This window comes from Onychostruthus taczanowskii, unplaced genomic scaffold, assembly GCF_017590055.1.
Source record: "Onychostruthus taczanowskii isolate IOZ18803 unplaced genomic scaffold, ASM1759005v1 scaffold9, whole genome shotgun sequence".
Classification (NCBI taxonomy): Eukaryota; Metazoa; Chordata; class Aves; order Passeriformes; family Passeridae; genus Onychostruthus; species Onychostruthus taczanowskii.
In genome coordinates this window covers 2,979,784-3,004,835 of record NW_024506993.1, presented here as the reverse complement: position 1 = coordinate 3,004,835, position 25,052 = coordinate 2,979,784, and the positions used below count along the sequence as shown (strand labels likewise).

The following is a 25,052-nucleotide window of genomic DNA, read 5'->3' as shown; positions in this document are numbered from 1 at the left end:
GTGGAACTGAAAGGACCAGAGACAGAAGAGATTTAAAAAAAAAAAAAAAAGGCAGTAAAAGAATATTAATACCATAATAGTTGAGTCAACATCTGATAAACAGGGAGTATTTTTAAAACATGTTTTGCACTGGCAAAAATGCACTGAAAGAACTGGGAAAAAAACCAAACCAAGCCCTAACAGCGTTACTAGGGAAATGCATGTTTTGAAAGAAAAATGTTCTCCAATAGGCTTTTCCAAAAATATGCCTTTCATAAATTCGTATTATCTGGGAATTACCACTCAACTCCAGGCAAACACAGCACTGAACAAAGCAATTCAAGCAATTTGAGAAATATCTCAGGAGGCAAGGATGTTTGCTCAAGGAAATTATCCTACAGTCGACTTCTCAGATGCAACACAGATTTCTTTTTTCCCTCTAACACTTTCCCAAAACAAGCCCTGAGAACATCCTGGCAGTCTACTGAGCACCAGCCCTGGTAAGCACAAAGCAGGTTTAGTGCTGAAGAACACCAGGCTATTCACATTTTAATAGTTAAACAGATGGCTAAAGCCCTGCCAGAGCTAGCTGTAATTATCTGAAGGTTTGTTTATTTATTAAATATGCAGCAATGTTCCCAAAAAGCCTTTCCTCAATAAATAAATCAATGAAAACCATCCCACAACAGCTCAGTTTTAAAGCACTGGGAACATGCTGAGGACAGTGGGATGTATTTTTTTTTTCCTGCCAATGACTTCAGCCCTTCATGTTTCCAGGGATGGCACCTTCCACACAGAGAAACACACAGATTCTGCCCCAAGAACTGCAAAAAACATCAGCAGAAAGGATTCCTGGATAACCAGGATCTGTCATCTCCTCCTTCACAAGGTGTGGAGCGCCTGGCACAGATCCCAGCTCCGACACGTGGGCAGCACAGATGTGACAGTGACAAAGAACAGACACAGCAGATGGAGAAGTGTCCTGCCCACAGATGTCCCACCCCGGCTGCTCTCCACACTCCAAACCACCAACTTGAGTCAGCAGAAAAATCCAATGTTCACAGCCATTCCAGACAGATGGGTTCTCATCCAAATGTGCAAAATAATATGAAATATTTTGCTGTATGTGCAGTGAAACACATCATCTCTCTATCCACCAACAATAGAATAATATTATTTAATTTATACTACATAAAAATCAATATATTATGTAATATATGTAATATATGTGATCTAGTAAATTATTGTATAATATATTTATATGTTATTAATATTAATACATAACAGTGGAATAATACTTATATCACAACAGTGAAATAATAAGCCAAGAATAAGACATCCAACCTTAACCCATTACTCACCCTGCCACAACCACCTGTGCCATTTTCTGTTCCAAAATCAGCTGGGTTTTATTTCTAGATCCAGCTGCTGTTCAGTATTCTTAACTGGACATGTTAAACACTAATGGACTTTTATTTTTTGTATTTATTTTAGTAATTCTCCTCTTTACTGGTTCTCAACCTCAGGTATGCTATGCCTCAACTCTTTAATAAAAGAAATACAAGGGAACCTGAAGATGGTGACTATTTCCACAAAACTGAATTCAATAACCCACTTGAAGTAAGCTGTAGAGAGGATAAGGTGCCAAGGATTGATTCATACCGTAACAAAAATAATATTTACAGAGGAATTTAGAAGAAAATTAAACTTTTAGTTCTATTACTGAAGATGAAAAAGAGGCAGAAATAAAAGTAATGTGTTTTCAGAGCACATTTGCCTGGCTCATGCAGAGGAAGAACAGTTATTTCACTCATTAACTTTTCACATCACAACTTGAAGGAAGAGGGGGCGAATTTCCACGTTTGACAAATAAAGCACCTCAGACCCAGCACCCTGAACACAGCACTTGGGACTGACATTAATTGCTGCTGTGAAGTTCAAACCCACCATTTCTGAGTCAGGGATGGAACGTGCTCTTCCCTGGACTCCTCTCCAACCCCAGCAGGAGCGGAGCGAGCACCAAGATGTCACCACAGCAGAAAACAGGTTCTGCAAAATTGCTGCAACCATTTCTGACTGTAAATCTCCGGGCTTGCTCCCTGGGATTAGACTACATTAACAGGCTCAGAAGGACAGCAGAGATAAGAAAAATGATCTATTTCTATCCCAGCACTGTACAGCAACACTGCAGTTGTAGCTTAATGGATGTTCAGGAGCACATCAAAGCAAAGCAGAAGAGATTTTGTTCACTTCCTTCACAGTAGCAAAAAGTGGCTAAAGCAGACAGTCTGGAGTTATTTCCTCACAGACTTCAGGGAACAGGAATGAAGGGAAAGGCATTTCTTACCCCGATGTCATTTGCAGCTGACAAGGAAAACAGGCATTTTCTGTGGCAGATAAGGCAGAAAAATTGAAAGAAATCCCACGTTACTGTGATGCGGACAGTGGAGATGTTTAAAACAATCCTAATTTGCCAGGTTCACAAAAAAATGCAAAAATGAAAATTAGAACTTTATCTCCAGGAGACAGACCATGGAAGAGTCCATGAGGCAAAATCATTTCTCCAGTGCTGAAGATGAAAGCCAAATGATGAAGTTTCCCAACGAAGTCACATCTCCAACCTGTGCACAAGCACGAGCTGTTAATTAATTATTTAATGAAAAGCAGAAGAAAACCACTGCATAACCTAATTCAGTATTGTGCAAACTTATTGCTCTCTAGTCCCTAATAAAATTAAAAGAACACACTGAGGCTGCAAACTCAATTATTTGGAGGTAGAAAATCCCAGAATTAAGGTTGCCTGAGACCACAAACACTGGCAGAGGAACAAAGCCACAGCCCCATCAGTGAGATTCCAGCAGGATGGCTGATGGCTCACACCAGGGCTTCCTGCTATTAAAGCAGCCACTTCCCTGCTTTACCTGGAAACCTCTGAAGTGCTGCTGAGTGTGTTTAATTAGTTTTCAAGAGCCTGAGTGCTCAGTGGAAGGTGTGAGGTTATTGTGCACCCAGGCTCTGAGCTCTGGCTCCTGGTGGGATGTTTGGGGGGACCAGAGGAGCTGTGGCCCCTTGTAGCTGCTCCAGCACGCAGAGCTGCACCCGTGGCTGCTGTCCCACTGATGTGGAGCTGTGTAAACAACTTTCTCACATTTGTACTTGCCATCAGCGGCTCCCAGCAGGCAGCACAGGCTCCGTGGTGTGATGTGGAGGGATTTGGGAGCAGCTCCAGGAGATGCCCAGAGCGGCTCTTTGCAGGATGCTTCCACCACAAGGTCAAAGCACTGGTGGCATTTCTGAGGCAGGACAGAGCCAAAAGCTGCAGCCAGACTTAACCCAAGCCAGAATGACAACCCCAGGTCAGTTACTGCCAAGTGGGCAAGGGCTAACACCGGGGTCAGGCAGTAAAACCCTGCTGTGATACCTTGAGAGCAGGACAGACCTCTCACAGCTCCTCCTGACCTCTCACCACAGGGAGACACTAATAACCTCTGAACAGCTTATTTCCTCCAGTCTCAGCACTGTAAGCACTACCTTTCATCCCACTGCCCCTGCCACACAAGCCCAGGCTGATCAGCCCAACCAGGGTGACAAACTCCACCTGCTTGTCACCAAGCCCAAATTCCCTCTGCTCTGCCACACATCCACTGGTGCCCCTCACAGCCTCTGTAAAAATCACAGCAGCCTTTTCAGGACATGTGCTAGAGCTTCAGCCTGGTTACAAAAGCTCTCTTTCAATATTAATCATTGCTCTGACCCAGATGTAACAGAGGCACTTTGAAAACGCAATCAGTGTAATCCCCACGCAGATAACAAATCCCAGGTTTTGCTTTCTGCAGGATAATCGTTACACAATTAAACAAAGGGGTAAATAGATGACAAAACTGCATCTGGCCTGGCTCAGACTGAACTGGGATCTGCAGTGTCTGCAGCAAGAGCAGGAGACCCTTGCAAGCATGACTTGGAATAAATTAAATTCATTACACAAAGTTTTGTGGTGAGAAGTCAGTACCTTGACCTGCAGGGTCACCTTGTACAGAGACAGATGAATGGCCCCGGGGCGTGGGCACACGAGGAGCTCGCTGTGCCCACCAGCCAGGCTCTCAGCTGGGAGCACAGCAGCCCTTTGCCAGCCTCCCCAGACCCTGGGATGACACAAACCAACTCCAGCCTGCCACAGAGTCAGCAAATACCACAGGCTGGAAGGATGCTCAGGTCCCACAGCTTTAGACACAAAGCTCAGACCTGCAATCGCAAGACAAGTTGATTTTTTAATTTTTTTCTCCCCCCACTAAAGAAGGGTTTATTATGAGGCAATAAGGTTTCTTGAAGAAGACAGTAATTCCACTGAATCCTCATCAGGAAAGATAGCAGAAAAATAAGGGATGGATAAGATGCAATTGGCTAAAAGAGGTGCTAAAGTTACTTTTAAATGGAAGCAAAAAAGAGATACACAAAAAGATGAAAGAGTAAGTTAGAGCAGCATGTGTTATTAAGTGGTGAAGTTATGAAATACTAAGGAGAAAAATTCTACATTTTGCTAACCAAAGCGGCATAAAAATTCTTCTGAAAAGAATCTGAAATAAAATAAGGAAGACAGATGTAGTAAGAAATCAGAGGTTCAAAACCAGCTGAATGCAAAGGAGTGTTAACAACAGATAAGGAAATGCAAAATACCACTGTTAAGATCAGATTATTAAAAATCAGAAGCATCATATCACACTCATTTGATACCCAGGGAAGCTCTGGCAAATCACACACAAGAGTTCAGCCAGCAGATGAGAGGCTGTGGCAGTGCAGAACCAGCCCCTACACCCAACAAATCACTGGCTCATTTGATTTTTTTTAACTTAATTAGTGGATAAAATAACAGTGTGTACAGTAGAGGCAATCAATGCCATTCCAAGTCATTAGATGTGACAATGACAGTAAGTTCATCCAGGGAACCTGCACTCAGGATTCCTGCTGGGGCTGGCTCCTTCCTGGCCATCCTCTCCCAGCTCTCATTCCCAAAATCAGGAATCACTGACCCCAGGCACAGCACTGCCACTGCAGACATTCCCTACAGGCTGAGGGTTTTGCACTTGTAAGTGACAAATGGCTGTGGACAAAACACTGCTTCAACTTCAGACTGAAGTGATTCCCACACATCATTAATATTTAAACCTAGCTTAGCTTGTTTTGGGTAAAAAGGTTTTGACTCAGTTACTTCCATTTCAGAAAAACATCTGTACAACATTTTTGTAAAAAGCTGTGGAAATAAAAAGCGCGAAGAAAACAAATGAAGGCATTTGAAACACAAGTGGTGAAGAGAGCTTCTACCCAGCTGGTGAGTTCATCTTCCCAGCCTGCACCATCCCCCAAAAGCAAGTCCAAACAGATTATCCAGGAGCACTGTTTTTTTGCTCTTCTTGCATCAAGAGAGCAAAAAGAAAAGGCAGGGATCATCTGAGCACATTAACCTCCCTGGAAGAGAAGGGAATGAGACAAGATCTTTAGAGAATTGCATTCTGTCTGCCTCCACAGTAATGGCATTACACTTGAATGAAAGCAAAATTATGTGGAAGACTGTTAGTTTACTGAGGGGTCAAAGAGATGACAGCTGTGGCAGGAGGAGGCAAACCTTTAATATGCCATGATGGACCAATGTGCACTTCCTTCAGTGGATGAATAAATGTGGCTGAACAAGTGATTACACCTGAGCAAGCAACAGCATAGATTAATAAATTCAGCATCAGACCACTCAACAACAGAGGCTGCAGCAGTGGGAAAAAAAAAAAAAAAACAACTCCTGAGAAATAGCTGAGTTCTGCTACTTCATTTAGTGAAACAAATACAATCCCAGTGCTGCTCAGGATAGTTTAATAGATTGAGACATGTAAGCAAGGCAAAAACCCCCAAAAGACAGGGGGACCTCAAATCTTTTTGCTGGTATCTGAGCAGAATTGCTCTGTGGCAGATGCTCCATGTGCAGCTGATCCCCAGCCTAAGCCACACTGCTCCTTGCAGGGTGATGTAATCCTCAGAAATATATCCTTAACAACTGAATAAAAAGTCATGGGCTGAAAAAATACAGTTCCATAAAAAATAGAGAGAAGATGTCTCGCCGCACAGGGCTGAGAGAAGCAATAACAGGAAAATAAAATCAGGTACTGCATCTCTTCTCATAAGTACAGAGAATTTCCTTGGTTATTAAATGAGGCTCCCCACAAGCCCCAGCCTGTGCTCTCTGTAACTACTCAGTGCCACACTGGATGAGAAACAAGACATAAATATATAATCAATACCAGAACAGAGACACAAGCAGTGCAGTGTAATAGGAGCAGCTCTCTAACTTCCACTGCTTCAGTTTTAAGATGCCTGCTTTGCTTTGCAATGAACATCAGAAACCAAAATACACAAGCTGGCAGCAAACTGCAGCTCTGAAAAAGTATCTTTAAAGTAAGGTGATACCCAGTGAAGGCACTGAAATTGTTATTTGCAATCTGTCCACATTTATTGGGCTGCAGCCAGGGGTTAATTCAAACTTTGCTGTGTATTTCTTATAAATTCACTGAATGCCAGAGTAATTCTGTACAACACAAGATACTGTGCTTGTTATGGAATGACAGCATCATTTAGGCTGGGAAAGATCTCCAAGATCCTTGAGTCCAACCATTCCCCAGCACTGCCAAGTCCCACTAAACCACATCCCTAAATCCCCCTCTGCACATCTTCCAAGTGACCTCAAAGGAAAAGGACATCTGCTCTATCTTCTTGCAGGTGTTCTTCAAATAATGTAATGTTGTCTAAAACCATGCCAGGGCACTCCACATCTCAAAAGAAAAGCCAGAAAAACAAACTCTACATCTACTAAATGATGAAGTCAAATTCTCTCAGCCACCTGGCCAAGCCTTCCCTTATTTCTGCTCCTCATCCAAAGCCTTTTAGCAACACCCTTTTTTTAATATCAGCTTGGTGCTGTCAAACACATTCCAAATTGATATTTTAAATCTTTATTTCAGTTTGAGGAGGCTCCAAATCCAATAGCTTTATGAGCCATGAAGGGTGGGGTAGGACACAGCACAGTCGTGTTTCTGTTGACTGGAACAATATTCATGTTTGATTTTCTTCTAACTTGCAAAAGCTACAGTTGAGAGATCAAAGCATTCAGTTCCTACTGAACGTTCCTATTAACTTCAATGGGCTTTAGATCAGGCCCTTAATGGGGTATTAATGTAATGTAAACATTTTTAAGTATTATCTTAATATTATCAGGAGCATGTTAAATGGGCTAACAAGACTCCATTAGGGTAATTCTGACACACAAATCAAGAGGTGAAATACTTTCCTTAGCAAGAACTTGCTTTGATTTTTTTAGTGAATACTTGTTGTGTTTTCCCAAATAATCCATATTTCAGAATTTTAAGAACAGTCCTGCAATGCAAACAATCCTAAGCAACGTCACTACTTCTCTTAAACAAAGAAACAAAAGCTACAGTTGAGAGATCAAAGCATTCAGTTCCTACTGAACGTTCCTATTAACTTCAATGGGCTTTAGATCAGGCCCTTAATGGGGTATTAATGTAATGTAAACATTTTTAAGTATTATCTTAATATTATCAGGAGCATGTTAAATGGGCTAACAAGACTCCATTAGGGTAATTCTGACACACAAATCAAGAGGTGAAATACTTTCCTTAGCAAGAACTTGCTTTGATTTTTTTAGTGAATACTTGTTGTGTTTTCCCAAATAATCCATATTTCAGAATTTTAAGAACAGTCCTGCAATGCAAACAATCCTAAGCAACGTCACTACTTCTCTTAAAGAAACAAAGAACACACACAAAAGAATTAAAGTATTTTTGATTTAAAGCTTTACCAGGCGCCGGGAGCTGTGCAGGAAATGCCAGGGTTTTTTTTTTTTTTTGTCATTTATAAATATTTTTTACAGAAATGAAGCCAGCATTTCAAAAGGTTCCTGTTAAAAAAGATCTCAGAACTTAGGCATGAAGTCAAAAAATCTAAAATCACATCGGTGTCCACTGTCTCCCTTGCACTTCAGACACATCTTGTATTAAGCAAGTCCAATTAAGGGAAGTATTTAATAGGAGAAAAAGATGTAGGCAGACAAAGCAACAGCTGCATTTTCCAACTTCATTTAGTGCCTGAAACCATGCCTGGCTGAGGATGTGCAGCCTTTTGGATGGACAGGGTTGGTGCTGTGACCTGCAGCCTGGTCCCTGGCACTCTGAGGGTTCAAGCACCAGGATTCTCCCAGGGCTCCTGCCCAAAACTCAACCTTCTCCTAAGAGATTCCACGTGGAACAAAATCATGGCAAGGCAAGATTTACCTCTGCTCAGAGTAGCACTTGTCCCAAGTTACAGAAACCACAATGCTAAAACAGAGCATTAAATCTGTATTTCTGGCTGAGCACGTGGGCTGGCCTAAACTGGAGGAGTTAACACACAACATCCTAAAACAGCACTAAAGCTTTAGCCTTCATGGAAATCGACATGGGAAAATGATGTAATAAATAGCTTTGGGAGGAAAAAAGTGGTTTTTAAGCTCTCTTATTTTTTGCTGCAAAATATTCTTTCCCTTATTTTCTATGCCAGAAAGTCTCTGCTCTCTCCTTGCCACACTCCTCTCCTTCACAAGCTATTCATGCACATACTTTGAAAGATAGTAAGAGAAAAGCAGATTTACATCAAAAAAATAAAGAGAGATAAGGTTGCTATGGGAATAAGAAGACAAAAACTGTTACTTAATCCAACATAAAAAGGATGAGAACTGGAGAGAACTCAGATGGAATTGAAACTGTCACCCCAACCAACAAGGTTATGATCTGAAACAACTGCTTTTTCTCCCTCATTTCCTCTATGCTTTTATGTAATTTCATTTTCTCGTCAGGATCTCTTTACAGAATACAATATTTCACGTTAAGATTCAAAAAACTTTAAAAAATGAATTAGAAGTAATATTTCCCAACATGTTGCTCACTTATGTCACTCACTAGGCAAACTCTTGCAAAAGCTGAAATATGTCCCCTCTGCAGCAATGCTATGGATGTGAAATTGGAGATGAATCTTTAGAGTTTATATATAAATTATGTATAAAAAAATAGATTCAGCCATGTAGTTGTCTCACTTTCAACTACAGCCTGTGGTCTACAATAAAGTTTTACAGAAGCTAGCAAGCAAATTCAGATTTAGGGTTTTTCCACAGCTGCAATCAAAGGCAATTTTTCTGAACTCTGAAGGCAGAAAGGACTGTCACACACCCCCTCTCCCCAAAAAGCCAAGGCACCATTACTGTCAGTAGTTTATCTCTGAAAACAGTCTCTTATCAGTGCTTGCTGGAATCATCTCCCAGCCAGCACAAAACATCGTGGCAAGGAATGAATCTGTCCTATTTTCAAGTTGTTGATACAGGATAAATGTCTCTTCTCATTTTGAAGAGCGTAGGGAAAATGTCTTTCTTCCATTCCACACCCCCAGAGCTGCCCTGACTCAATAAATCCAGGGCCATGTGATCTCCCTGCACAGCAAACCTTAAAAATGAGAAACGGGATGAAACCTTAAAATTCCTAATTCATAAAGTCTCTACCAGGGGATGATCTGTGGCAACATAAAGCCTGGAAATAATCCGGAATAATCAAGCTAAAAACTTTTCCTGGACATGCAGCAGAGCTTTGGAAGAGGAACTCTTATTTGCACCTTATCTCTCCCAAGCTATGCCCATCATCTCCAGTATCAAAATTTGCCACTCAGGTGTTTACCAACAGTGGGATCTTTATGTGCCACCCCCGAACTACAGGAGAATCCTTAACTGAATCAAACACCAAACTACCTGAGGATTTTCTTTACTGCTTTCAGAGTTATAAATAGCTGCAGGAGGATAAAATACACACTAATTACCCTTGTCTATGCAAACGAAGCTATTTTTAATTCAGGTGTAAATAATTTTCAAGTTCTCCTTGCACAACAACTGCCAAAGGCAAGGGAATGCCACACTTCTCTGTGCAGTCCCTTGCTCCTTGCTGCATGCAGAGCACCTCGAGTTGCCCCGAATTATTTTGCAGAGCAGGTGCAAGGTGTGATTTTGCAGCTCACAGTCTGTGAGGGTGGAGCGGCACCACTGGAGATGCAAAATGTTCTGATTATTTCCAACAGGATCCTGGTACACTCTTCTGTGTCTGCTGAATAAAAGCAATGCTCATTCCTCACATGGTACTTTTTAACAAAATGACACCTCAGAGATGGGAACCAACCCTGATGTGTGTTTAGGATAACGTGACAAGTCTCAGCTTTGGGACTCTTCACCCAGACCCTTGGGACCACACAAAAACTCCCCAAGTGTCACTGGGCTTTTTCCTGGCAATTTAAATGGAAACCTGAGTCACCTGCACAAGCTCACAGCCATCACAACCAAATCCAGGTCTCCCCAAAACTCTTTTATTGTGCTATTATTCCATGTTTCTGTGTCCCTGCCTGTGAAAGGAGGTGGAACTGGATCACCTTTAAGGTCTCTTCCAACCCAAACCATTCTGTCATTCTCATTTTACACCACAGGGAAACACCCAGCTGGCTCCAGGATTGAATTCCTTAATTTACAGCACTGCACAAAGTCACTCCACATCTCCCCCTCTTCACTAAGGTTTTCTGGCCCCATCTACTGAGTAGAATACTACAAATACTTGTAGTGGCTGCTTCAAAAAAAAAAGTGCTTTCTACATCCAAATGCTCCTGAACATCTGACCCCCAACTATGCAGAAATTAAGGACAGCCAAGCACAAACATATTTACCTACACATCACCTTTTCCACTTGCCTGGAAAAGGTTCTGCTTCCGTGCCCCAAGGCCTGGATTTGAAATGCCTTTCGTTTTCTTGAAAGACCCCTAAAAAATCACCAAGAAGTCATAACTCCACGTTCCATCCAAGGAGGGGAAAAGCATCATGCTCTGCTAGTCAACTGTATTTTAATATTCTGTTTATAGTTATGGAAATTTGGCTCGTTTTAGCATCAATAAGTTCTGATTGTGCTAATCAGACAGGAATATAAATGAGCTTTTATTCGCTTAGGTTTTCAAACACGTTTAGCAAATATGGTTGAGGTTAAGCTTTATAGTCTACAATGTTGGGTTATTTTGTTACTGAAAAAACAGCGTGTAGATTGTGTTTTAATCCCTGATAAATACTGATCCCTGAAATTTCACTGCTGATATGTACATCCTGTATTGGAGGAGCTAAAGGCTACTATTAACACATTTGTTATTACACAAAAAACTGAGAGGTTAATTATGGCACAAATAAAGCTTTTGTCCAAGGCACTGGCAGCCACATATTTAAAATCACCAAAAATTAAAACCCTAAAGCGTTCATTTTGAACATCATCATTAAGAACAACAAGAAAAATCAGAACAGTTTCTACTGAAGAGCTTTTTTTAAATACAAACTGAATTATTCTCAGTTCTGCTGTTTTTGCTGAACATCTGCAAAATTATTCAGCTTTAGATTTCCACCCAGTGTACCTCCCCTGTTTTTTAACTGTCACTCACAGCCTCTTTAATCTGACTTTTTTAACTCCACAGCATCCTGAGCTTCCCAAGTAAAGGGCTGGAATGCATGGAAGCAAAGAGTCTTCCAACAACTTTCAGGACCTCACTTCTTCTGAAACTCTGTGTTATTCCACACTAACAACCAAAAAACACCCATGGAGAGGCTCCTGTGCTGTCCTTGTCACAAGGCAAGCAAGCTGGGAATCTTCACTTTTTCTAAGGTGTCTGGGCAAAAAAGGCTGAAGTCACACAGCAAATAAGTAGCCATAAACAAAATACCAGGCAATGATCTAGCTACCAAAAAAAATCAGCTAAGAGAAGTCCTAAAGCACTGGGATTTACCACAATTGCTAGTAAATCAATATTTATTTGTGGATTTGAGTAAGTATTCCAAGTAGGGATTACTAGTCAATGTGCCCAAGCTTCATAACCTTTTACATGAAATATACTGGAATTATTTGCTCTATTGTACTGCACTTCAAACTGCAGCAGGCAGAACAGTAGAAGTACAAATGTACAGCCTTCATGCACAGTAATATTTACAATAACAGAATTTTATTGCAAGATAAACCACTTGAAAATTCCTTCTTGGCAATTTATGTGAAAATCAGAATTGCCACTAGCCAAAATTTCTCCATTCAAATGTCATCAAATCTGCAATGAGCTTAATTAATGAAGATAAAGGCAGCATTTGTCTCCTTAAAATGAGGCATTAATTGTCTGAAGGTGAGGATTCAGCTTTAAGGTTAGACAGTATCTGCAGCACGAGGGAGCTCCTTTTCTAGAGGAGGCTTTCCTCAGCTTGAAAGATAAAGCAGAGACCAAGGAGACTCTTCAAAAGCTATTAAAGGTCTCTCTTCAAAAAGAATTTAAATATAACAGCATTTACTGCACTCGTGGAATTCAATATTATAACTGGTAAGAGCACGCCCACTGTGGAAACCCAGACTCCTGGAAATCCATCAGCTTGGAGAAAGGCTGGGATGTCAACAAAGGTTTTTTCATGGGCTTTGGACTTAAAAGCTCCAAGTTTACATTTAGCTGACCAGAAAATACAGATCCTCGTGAAGGAGACTCTTTTTTCACCTCACCTAATTCCAAGTGAATGGATTAAATGTGGTCACCTCACCCAGGAGTGCCCAAGGCTGCTACAGGAGGAGAAAAGGAGCTGCAGAGGAAGGTGAGATTTACCCTGGGCCACAGCAAGAGGTGAAGGCCCTGCAAGAAGTTACACCTGGAATTAATTCATGACTGTAACACAGCTTAGTTTGGCACTTTCACTGTTCGTGTTGTTCTCCACGTTTTACTCATTCTTATCTTTGAAGTTGCTCTTCACAGTAATTTAAAAATAATAATGCTAAAGTACATGTTTTGAAATTTTGAACAAGGCAGACATTTTGGAAAAAAAATATATATAAAATGCTCACTAATCACCTTTTTGCTCCCCAAACACTTCAGAAAAAAGCAGAACTCTCAAGACCAGTTTCTCATTTTGTAAGTAACTGAAGCCAAACTTTCTGGCAGTGCAGTGAATGCTGGTAGCGCCGCACAAGCCATCCCAGCTAAACAATTCTGACAGTCTCTACTGGCATAGCTGCACTTGAACATGATGGCTGGACATGTAAAATGCACAAAAAGGAGATTACTATTAATATGCAAAAGCATTATGCATCAAAAGCCAGGCTGGCTCTGTCTGAAGGCTGTAACTCTTAATGAAAACTGAATTTGAACAAGAGTACTAAATGATATTATTTATTTTTTTTTCCTTACAAATGGACTTTTACCCATAAAGAAACTCCCCACCAAAGACTAAATCTGAAGGGGATGTTTCTGCTCTCCTTGTGGCATGATCTAATCCCAACATCAGAGCAGTAAAAACACAGAAGGTTTGCTTTCCTGCTCTTTGGAAAATAAAGAATCATGCTTTCCAATTTCATAAGTCTCCTAAACTTGATACTCAAAAAGAGAACTGTGAATCTGATACATGACATTGCTGTGCCTGAGGGCTTAACAGTTTATTTCTGTATTAGACTGAGAAAACAAAATGAAAAAATGAAAATGAAGGCAATAAAAACACCTGAATTGACATAAAGAAATACATAGAATATGATCTAGTTTTAAACTCAAATGGACTGCTGAATAAGGAATTAGAAGAAAAATCTCCCTATTGGCAAATTTTAGTATAAAGGGACAGAACAGGAGCCAGGCTTCAGTGTCCAAATAATTTCTATATATTACAGCAGTGCATTGGCTGGGTTTTTTGTTTGTGGTATTGTTTGGTTGTTTTTTGCCAAGGCTTGCAATGGCTGGAAGAAAAAATATAATAATTATTTTTTGTTTTCTCTATTTAAATAAAGTACGGCAAAGCCAGTGTTAGGACACACAGTTTGTGATGGCAAGGAGTCAGAATTTTAGGACAGAAAGTTAACATAAGTGGCGTCTCCAGGTCTTACCCTGGACATGATGTTTGCAATGTGCCCCTTCATCTCCTGAAGGAGAAAATTTTTATGCATTTACACACAGAGTCCTCCTTGTTTCATTTCTTTGAACTCTCTCTTTTTTCACAGCTTTCCTTCCCCTTCAAGCACCCTTCAGAAGCTGTTTTTCCTGTTAAACCTCAGGAGGAGCTTTAGGAACATTCCTTTCTGGGGAGGAGAGAGCAGCAGAGCTCTGTGAGGCAGTGAAGAAAGCAGAGCCTGTGCCCTGCAGGGCTGGAGCAGCCCAGGCACTGCCCCTGGTGCCTTGTCCTGCCCTCCAGGAGCAGGAAAGTGAAGCCAAAATGCACAAGAGTGCTCACAAACTGCAGGGGAGTTTTTACACACTCATGAGATGGGGGTTCACCATTTCATCAAATTCCTCCTCACACATTCCAGACAGGAATTCTACCCCAGTTCCCCAAAGACCAAGGGCAATCGGCACGTTCAGGAGGGGTGAAGGCTCTACAAGAATCAGAAGTTGCAGGAAGTTACACCTGGAATTAATTCATGACTTCTCCACAGCTTAGTCTGGCACTTTCATTGTTGATGTTGTTCTGCATGTTTTACTCATGTTTATCTTTGAAGCTGGTCTTCAGAGTAATTTAAAGATAAAAATGCTAAAGTGTGTGTTTTGAAATTCTTCTCCTAACAAGGCAGACATTTGCAAACCCCACATATATATATATTTAATACTCAGTAATCACCTTTTTGCTCCCCAAGGTAAATGGACAAAAAGACCATGGGATCATTAGTCATACAGATATAATCACACTTCAATAAACAAAAACCCAAGGGACACTGTTTTTTTTAATTAGATCCTCTCACACTCTCCTCTTTGATGAACTATGAAGACTGACAACAGATAAAGGAAAAGCAATTCAATATAGGACACTGCAATAAGGGGCATGGTTTGAAAGACATTATCTGCAAAGACAGACAATGTCAGGGTTCATAAGCCAAGATCAGCATCATCTCCTTTTCTGCAGCTGTGATGTTATTTCACAACACTGAACTGCACAGAGCTCTTTCAAGAACTGTCTTTTTGCTTATAGGCAAAGCAAAACAAAAATGGTTTTCTATGGGCAGGCAGAATACCTGCTGATCTGTCTTAATAAAGAGGTTAAAATAAAATTCTCCAAACTGTTAGACAGCTTGTGTCCACATTTACAGCCTGCTCTTACTAAAACCTGTTTTGAAATCAATTCAGCCCCAGGATTCCCAAGTGGATTTTAGCAGCCTGCTGCTCCAAAGGTCTCTTTGGGAGATTCATGCAGTTGAAGCAAACAGGTCATGTTACCATGGAACACATGCCCAAATAAGAGGTTTTTATGTCAGGATTGAGCCCTTCTGCAGAGTTTTGAGGGAGATGGGTCAGGCAGCTGGAAATCAGAAATTCCTCAAATTGCATCTGGCTCAACTCCTGTCTCTGCAAGTGCTGACAGAGACTCCACACAACCTCCTCAGCGACAGCAATCCAACATTAAATCTGGGATGTACATCCTTGATGGGTGCTCCAGGCTCCCAAGCACGCCAGCTGGCTTTTGGAATCAGGAAAATCAGCTTTTCACTGGACTTCTTGCTGGTTCTGCAATCTACCAACTCCCCATGGCCACCAAACTGACACTTGGCAAGTACCCAGCTGCAGGGAGTGACTGAAATAGGTGCAGAGAAGGGGCTGGGAGGATGGACACTGGTTTAACAATGTCACTTCCCTTTCTTTAAAGTTCCTGACTAAGCCAAAACCCAATCCTGGCCTTCTGAGCCTCCATGAGAAGCTGAATCCATCTACCCTGGAGCTGTGCCCAGGACTCCAACCCTCTGAGCACAGCCAGGACACAGGCACTGCTCAGGGGAGGAAGGGGATGGAAGGAGAGGCTGGCACAGGAGGAGATCCCAGCCAGGGCACTGCCTGGGGCAGCCACAGCATTTCCCTCCATTCCCCCTGGAGTTCTTGGAAAGCAAACTCATCTATCCACAGCAGAGCTCGGAGATAAATCAGTCCATTTTCACACTCCATGCTACAGGCACTGTCCTGCTCCCCAGAGCTGTGCTGGCCATCCTCAAGAGGATGCACAGGGGACATCTGGGCACTGCCCTGCTTTTGGCAGGGCTGGCAAAGCCAGGGGCACAGAACTCACCAGGGCAGGAGAGGAGCTGCTCCTCTCCCCTCACACCCTTGGGGAGCAGGAGAAGCTGAGCAGGGAGATCACCAGGGCGAGCCTTGTGCTGCTGGGAGTGAGCACTGAGCTCCACAAGGGAAGGGAAAATGACTCTGCAGGGCTGGCACGGCAGCAGAGAGGAGACCTCAGCAGCAGCACCAGCTCCAAACTCCCAGAGCTGTCTGGCACAGCAAGAAAAGCAAATCTCTGCACCAATTCAGCAGCTCAGCAACAACCCAGGGCTGCTCCTCAGGAATAAACCCCTTTCCAAAGCAGAGTTTTGAGAAAAGCTGCAGCAATCAAGAATGTGGAGTGTCCACTTAAAGACAAACACACATTGCAGCTCTTCAATCAGCACAGCTACCAACAGCACCCTTAATGCACTCCAATATCTTCTGCTTGCTTGGAAACCACAGCCCCACGTAGCAAAGGCTCTTTTCATTCACTCACTTTTCATATTTTGCATTATTTAACATGCTTGTTTGGTTTTTAACTCTACATAACTTGTGCATTTCAAAGCCTCTGGGTTCTCCTCCTCAAGCGTAGCTGAAACCTTGAATTTTTGAACTCATGCACAGCTCTACAAGAGAAGTTAGAGATTATTGTTACCTGCAAGGCAGCCAACAAATGACACCAGGAACAGCTGCTCCCACAGCAGCAGCAGCATCTTCAGCCTCCTGAATTCAGTAATTCTGGCTCTCTCACAGGAACTGTGTGTTTGAGTCTTTCAGGTGGCAAGGTTTAACCTGTTAAAAGAACAGACAAAAGTGAATGCCTTGATGGTCCTTAGGAACTGGATTCCTTGATAACACACTTTTTAAATAAATACAAAGTTGGCATATCCTTTAATGTTCCTTTTTTTTCCAGGACTTAATCCCCCAACACAAGGGTGCATCCATATTTCACATTTTTTCATGTACATGAGGTGCTGGAAGTTTTATTCTCCAGCAGGAGCAGAGCTGACAGCAAAGTTGATTCTGCAGTTCCCACCAAGCTCCAGCACTGATTAATTTGTGAAATACAGTGGATTTAAAGGAAGGGAGTAGATGAGGTGCAACCACACACAGTTCAGCAGCTGAGCACATCTGGGAGCAGCAGCTTGTGCTGCACTTGCCCTGTGCCAGCCATGCTGGCAACAACACAAACCTGTGACTGATTTAATTAAAGCCACGTCCAACCCACCCTTTTTGTGATGCACTGGAGTGTGATGTGTCACTGGTGGCTTTTTTGGTTTTTAATTCCTCTTTGGACTTCTGCACCAGGTGCAATGAGCCAATTTACTGCAATTTCTACCTCTGTCACTGGCCAGATGATAAACCCTGTGCCCAGCCTTACCAACCTGGCTATGACATTATTTCACTTGGGTTTTTTTCCTAAAAAAGCTTTACAGTAATTTTTGTTTAGTTGCAGGACAACTCTGGCCTTTTTATTTTCTGCACGTCACTTCCATAGCATCCTCTTTCTTCAGAGGAAGGGGAGACAGGCAGGACACAGCCCAGACTAAATTATTCCTTCTGGAATTAGCCTACAGATTCCTTCATGGCCATATTAAGGTCAAGCAAACAACTGCTAACTCCGGGGAGCCACATCTGAGCTTTCTGAACTTGATGTCTGCATGTGAACTACCTTTTTTTTTTTTTTTTTTCCTTAAAATTAGAATTAAGGGTTTAATACTGCTGTAGAACAAGTGTTTGAATTTCTAAGCTCCCCAGAAAAAATTCAAACAGAGGGTCCTCTCTGATACATCCCCAGCCTGTGACCAGCTATGAGAATTTACTTTCCTCCAAAACACACCACCCTTTGCCACAAGGACAGTATTTTTTCCTCATCCTGCCACCCCTGGCTCCTGGGATCCACACAGAGCTGGCAGTGGCATCCTCCATCCATCCAGCGTTGAAGTTCTTGCTTTCTCATTTTTCCCACGTGCTTCTAAACCGGAAAATCAGCAAATCCAAGCCCTCACATCTCTATCAAATATCAGGTATTGAATCCCCAGCAAAGCTGGCATAGAGGAAGGCTCACAGCAGGGATGGAGCAATTCCCAGGCACCTCAAATGGGAATATCCCACCCCAGGGCACTCCCTGGGTACAATTTTAGGAGCTTCACTCAGGTTCTCACAGATCTCAGATTGAAAAATGTTGGTGATAAACAACTAAAATATTATTGGTTTCCAAAAGGAGTGGTGGGAGTACAATAAACTCTGTTCATTTTGCATGGTAAAAACCTCAGAACAGTGCTTTGGCAACAGGTTAGTTCTTCACAGAACATCCTGGAAGGGACCCACAAAGATCCTAAATCCAACTCTAGCCCTGCACAGGACACACCCTGTGCCTCAGAGCATTGTCCAAACTTGAGCCAAATAAAAAGTGAGGTCACAAAGAAACTTGTTCTGTGGGAGATCTGCACCTCAAGGCTTTACTTTTTTACTTTTCTCCTCTTCTGTTTGGTTTTTGCCTTTTTTTCTTTCCTTAGTAAAGCAAAACCACAAAAAAAATCCCAAACTAACAGAATCAAAACAAAACCCCACAAAAAAGGGGCAAACTGAAACAACAAAAAAGAAACCAAAGAACATAAAAAGCTTCTTGTTGAAGCTGTAGGCTTGCAGTTGGCCATTCCTCACCCTGTGTTTCCAAGGGGCACCCACAAAGCCTTGCCAAGGGAATGTTATCCATGGGTGACATTCATCACCATGCCAGCCCCTGGAACACAGGAATTCCACAGCTGCCCAGAACAGAAGGGCAGGCAGGGGAGAGGGGAGGAGGTGAGCATCAATATTAAAGTAGGTCACTCTTGTGTGTCAGCTTTCCTGCAGTCTTGCAAGGAAAAAAAAGAAAAATATGGGGAAGCTAAATTGATTTGGTTTTGTTCTCTAAGTGCTCTGGGCAAAGCAGAACGTGATAGATCCATTTCAGGCCAGAAAAAAACTGCTTTGGTAGAAGCTGAAAAAAAAATTTAAAAATTGAAAGCTTTGTATGTGGGTATAAAATCATAAAAATACATTTCAACCTCTGGCTGCATTATATTTTAATAAATTTTAATATCTAAAGAGAAAATAGTAGCTACCAGCCAACACTGTAAGACTTAAATGACTTTAAACACTTCATTTTGCCTGTGTTCTGTGAGGTTTTGCTAATCTAGGATCTAATCCTGAATACCACTGCTTCATTTTAAAAGCAGCACACTTAGGAGTGCTGAGATTTCCAGCTCTAAGCCAGATAAATGCACCCTTGTGCTCAATAATATCTGTTCTTTACAAAGATGCAAGCCCAGACGTACACCCAAAGTATGAATTTATTGAAGTTCCTCCCCAGCTCATCGCTTTCCTCTAAAGAAAAGGAGCCCAAAGAAGTTTTTATGTGCAGAGGGCAGGCAGAGCTGCCCCTGGCCAAGGCAGTGGGATCAGGCTGTTTGTAGAGCCCTGGTTAATGCCTGACACTGGAGAAAGCTGCTGCCTTGGACATTGCTCCAAAAAGGAAAAAAAAAAAAAATAAATCAAATTCTGAACATCACAGCAGCTCAGCCTCACTGTAACCTTTTCTTTCTTACCCCGATGATCTAAAGATGAAGATGGTAAAATCACCAAATATTGTATTAGGAAGGCTGCAGTGAGTTGCTTTTTGTAGTATACATATTCCAATTTTTTTTCTGAGATAGAAATAGCCTGCATCAAAGAAGTCCACTGCCAATGCAGGGATCCAAAATCCAAGGACAACGCTGAGCATCCCTGTCACCTTCACAGCTCCTCCACAGCCCTGTTTCTTAGGTCCCAGCCCCTTGCCTCTGGATTTTGTGATCAAAACGTCCCATTTTAATATTACATTAAAATTTAATTTGCAAAATATCCATATTAAAATTTAATTTGCAAAATATTAATATTAAAATATTAATATTAATAAAGTGTCAATTATTATAAAATTACTCTTAAGAGTCATTTCATGTCCCCCTTTACAGAAGCAAATGGGCAGAGCCACAACATCTGGGGGGTTTTGGAAATAAGACTTAAAAAACTAGCTCCCCCACAATTCAGCACTTTGTACGTAAAGGCCAGGAAGAATAAAGACAAACAGCACCTGATGTTGTTGGAAAAGACTGTAAAGAAACAAAGTAATAGCCACAGAATATGCAAAAGGAAATGGAACTTTATTTTTAAATCAGAAAGCTTCCTATTATTAGGTAGTGCTCTGTTTTCAGAAGCCAAAGTTATTTCAAGGCAGTAAAAAAGCAAAGCTGTGAAGTGGTGAGAAAAACACCAGGAAAAATTAACAGATTACATTTCTCTCTTATTAATTTCTTCAACTTTCAGAGCAAAGTCAATTTTCATGAGTTGCTCCTACCATTTTCTTGATGGAAACAATTGGTTTTCCAGAAAAAAAAAAAAAACAAAAACAAAACAAACCAAACTATTTATTAATTTCTTCAAGTTTCAGAGCAAAGTCAATTTTCATGAGTTGCTCCTACCATTTTCTTGATGGAAACAATTGGTTTTCCAGAAAAAAAAAAAAAAAAAAACCAAAACCAAACCAAACTAGCAGCCAAACAAATTAAGTAGGATGGGAGCACACACATATAAAAAAAATTCAGCTTCATTTTCTTTCCTATAAAATTAACCCTCCAGACCTCTGAACTTTCAGATCATACAATATAGCAAGTGATACACATGAACATCTGAAAGAAATAAAAAGTTCTGGAAAGGTTCAAGAGTCAGTAATTTTATTCAGTGACCTTAATTTTTACTATACAGAGTCAAACATAAAAAGAAGTAGTTCCCTAAAGGTGGAATTTTTATTTCTATATATACAGAACTGGAACTTGTCAGGGCTGGCTGGCAAGTTCATTTTAAACTTGTGAGTTTGAGCAGAAGGAATCTGTAGAGTCATCGAGTCTAATTTAATCAGAATGTCCTGGAGCTCAGGAGAGCTGTGGAGACCCAGACTTATTTTTCTGTATTGATCACAAAGCCCAGCACAGAAAATCAAGTGATGTCCTGACACTAGAGGTCAGCAGACCTTTGCTAAGGCAGGGAATTATTAAAATCTCATAAAATCATGGAATTATTTGGGTTGGAAAGCATCTTAAAGATCATTTCACTCCCACCTTGCCATGGCAGGGACACCTCCCACAGTCCCAGGCTGCTCCAAGCCCCAATGTCCAACCTGGCCTTGGACATTCCAGGGATCCAGGGGCAGCCCCAGCTGCTCTGGGCACCTGTGCCAGGGCCTCATCTGAATAAAATAGGATATTTACCCTCCAGTTAATGCTGAAGTAATCTCCACAGCACAGCATAGAAAGATGAGGTGCTGAATGCTCCACAATGAACTCAAGCAGCTCATTTTATTTATTTTTCAGGGAGGGGAGTGCTATCCATTTCTGATTACCCTCAGGATGAAATCAGCAGTTGTGAGAAGTGACCCAACCCACCAGGTTTCCATCAGGAAACAGCTGAGCTGGGAATTTCCTCACCACTGAGTCAAACCTCTGCCTCTCACTGCCCCTATCCAAGCCTGAAGGCACCAGTGCCATGATGGAAATATTCCAGTTTTGCATGGCAATGCCACACTTACCTCTCCATGGTCAACTAAAAAATAATTAGAAAAATGCTACAGTCACAGGATTTTGAAAACCCCAAGGAAAGAGAACTAAACCCCTGTGGTAGGTCTCATTTGGACCTGATTTATCCAGCCAATCTTTCTCTAATACCCAGGAATCCCCAGATTTTGCTTCGATACTAACACAGCCAATTCACTTGGAACTGTGTAGAGGTGAACCCAACTCCAAAGTGCTAAAGGTCATCTGCAAATATCCAGGCAAGGTTAGACTGTGCAATGCCACAGCTGACCACTAATTATTTACTAAAATCAAACTGGAACCTGTCATTTGTTGCACTGAAGCAGAGATAGTGCCAGTTTAAGAATTTAGAAGGATTTCTGTCAGTTGAAGGAAAGAGTTAATTCAATTTGATACCATCCACCTGGCTGGAGAGTAAGATATCAGAGTAAATTCATGTGAGAGATTGGAGAGGCTTTGGAAAACAAAACACAGAGGCAATACTGGCCAGCACAGAGGCAGCACCCTTCTGAAAGAAACACAAATGCACCCACTACACCTGCAAGGCTGCAAATAAAAAATGGACTGACCAGCTAAACACCACAGCAGCAAGGCAAAGCACAGCGTACACCAAAACCTGCTGAGCAATGCTGTGCCCTGCTCCTGAGATGAGTTTAAAATGGTGCTCCAAGGAAAAATGGGATTGCTCCAGCTCCTCTGGGGTCTCATTAGATCCCGGTTCCAGGGCAGCAGCACTCATTAGGAAGCTGCTGGCCTGGTGGCCCCTGTGAGCTGCCCCTGGCTCTTCCTCAGCCTCCTGTCCCTGCAGGGACACTGGCAGCAGCCAAACCCTCCTGACCAAGCTGCAAGCACAAAAACCAGCCAGGAACTTCCAGAGAAACTTCTCCATTTCCCGGGCACTGAGCAGGATTAAAGCTCTCTCCAGTGTGCCATTAGCAGAGGCCTAGTTAAAAGCGTCAATTTATACAAAATTAATTTACAACAGCTTAACATGGGAGAAGCGGCAACTGTTCTGTGGAGAGTTTTATTACAGCTTCTCCCGTCTGGCTGCATTTATGGACGCTGAGGCACGGTCCCCGGCCTGCCCAGCCCATCCATCCTCTGCACCTGATCCAAACCTCCTGGAACTCGGCTCACAGAGGTGGCTCTGCTGCCGAACACCCTCCCTGGCCCTGGAACCCATTCCAGTCCCTGCTGCTCCCAGCGCAGCAAGGAACATTTGCGGTGACTGCACGGCCACTCTGCCCGCAGCGAGTGCCACAGAACATTTCTGCTTTTTCCCTCTGGTTCCTCACGAGAGCCCAGCCCCTGCACACACCAGCAGGGTTTGCTGAGCTCCCTGCTGCAGTTCTGCCATCCCAGAGCTGTGACCACTAAAACACCTTCAGCTCAGCTCAGCCTTTACCACAGGACTTATTCCACCTCAGCAAAAGCAGCACAGTAGCAAAAAGAAAATAATTAAGGAGTGGTATTTATGTTAAACTCCTCGGGAATCTTGCTCTAAGACCATCACCCTCCTCAAATCCTGCCAGAGGTTTTTTAATCTTCAGCACCTGTGGAGACAGCTCAGCTCCATCAATCCTGGCACATCCATGGGAACACTTCACCGAAGAACCAGCTCTGCTTTCTTCTAAAAGTTTTCTGGGAAACGATCACCAGACTCCCTTTAAACTCTTGCCATTTTATCAGTTATGAGATACAATTTAAATTTAGTAAGTCTGAAGCAACAGCAACTCAAACACTGAAGACCAATTCCCACCACGGTGACCCAAATCTCATGCCACGTGTAAGTCCTGGAAACTATTTTTAGTGTTGGTGCACTGAAGGTGTTACACTGCTAGAGCAGATTAATTTTTCATGCAGCTATTTAATTAAATCAGAATTATATTGCCCTTTTCTGCATTACTTAGTGAGACATCCACACACTGAACTGCTGTGGAAATCTGCTTTATCTCATCCGCACACAGATTTTGTGTTTAACACCAAACTCACTCCCAGGCTCCAACCAAAACCTTCCTTCAGTGCCAAAATTGTACTTCCCAAACACACAGGAAAGAAGAGTGCTAAAAACCAAATACCTGCAGGAAGAATTCTTTACCTGTGGCAACCCAGAATTCTGCATATTTAGCACAAAGAAAAGTTTGAGATTCTGCATAAGTGTTAATAAAATTGAAAAGCAGATAATCATATTCACCACTCAGAGTCAAAAGCCAACTTCAGCTGCTGCTTCAAATATTTCCATTTATTACTCTGTACAGATACATCTCTATACTTCAGTGATTATTAAATGCCTTCCCAACAGCGACAGCACAAACTTGTGCATTTAAACCCATGCTGATGAACACAAAAATGCTAAAATAGCAATGTACCCTTGATGACACGACCCATGCTCTGCCCATTAATTCTTCCTTTCTTAGAACAACAATATTTTAAACCAATAATCAACTTGAAAAATTCTTCTTTTTTTCCCAGAAGAGTGACCTGTCAAAAATCAAGTATTTCCTCTGCTATTTTCAGGCCCCTGTTGTTGTCATTTTTATGCCTGAGGCTTTCCCCCTGTGACCTACCAATTCCAGACCCCCTTTTAACAACATTTATGGGTCGACACCTTCAACCAGGCATCCCAAGGCAGGTATTTCCAGAGGTCAGGAATTCTGTGAACCCACATGACAGCATGTCACAATTCATTTCAAAATAATGCAGGGCTGGAGAATTATGATAAATAAGTCAGAGCTGTTGGAATTTTTTTAAAAAAATCACACATGAAGTTGGGTGAACTCTGGCTTAGAATTATGATAAATAAGTCAGAGCTGTTGGAATTTTTTAAAAAAAAATCACACATGAAGTTGGGCGAACTCTGGCTCGTGCAGCTGCAGTGGGGGGAAAGGGTGAGACTTGATTTTTATTTCCACAAGATGAATGACTCCCATGTCTGCATTTGTGTTCCAAACTCCCCAGGGCTGCCAGGAGCACAGGGAGCCTTGGGGTGCAGGAGATTCTGCTGCTGGGTCAATTCTTAGTCCCTGAAAAGAGGGGTGACCACTGGAATCAGAATGGTTTGGGTAGAAAGGGACATTAAAGGTCACATTTCATCTCCTGCCACGGCAGGGACACCTCCCACTGTCCCAGGTGCTCCAGCCCCAGTGTCCAACCTGGCCTTGGGCACTGCCAGGGATCCAGGGGCAGCCAGGGCTGCCCACCCTCACAGGAAAGGATTTATTCCCAATATCCCATCTAAACCCACTCTTTGTCAGTGTGAAGCCATTCCCTGTGTCCTGTCCCTCCATCCCCTGTCAATTGTCTCTCTCCACGTTCCCTGTGTCTCCTTCATCC

The 25,052-nt window shown here is 42.2% G+C and overlaps 1 protein-coding gene across 1 annotated transcript in view; it reads right to left on the bottom strand.

The window, feature by feature from the left end:
- The window catches only part of LOC121347228 (contactin-3-like), a 94,635-nt gene that overhangs the window by 54,157 nt on the left and 15,426 nt on the right, over window positions 1–25,052 (bottom strand). The window contains exon 2 of the mRNA XM_041425738.1: window positions 16,763–16,899. Coding sequence (XP_041281672.1) covers window positions 16,763–16,820 — 58 coding nt within the window. The 5' untranslated portion in view covers window positions 16,821–16,899. The remainder of the gene's footprint in view (window positions 1–16,762; window positions 16,900–25,052) is intronic.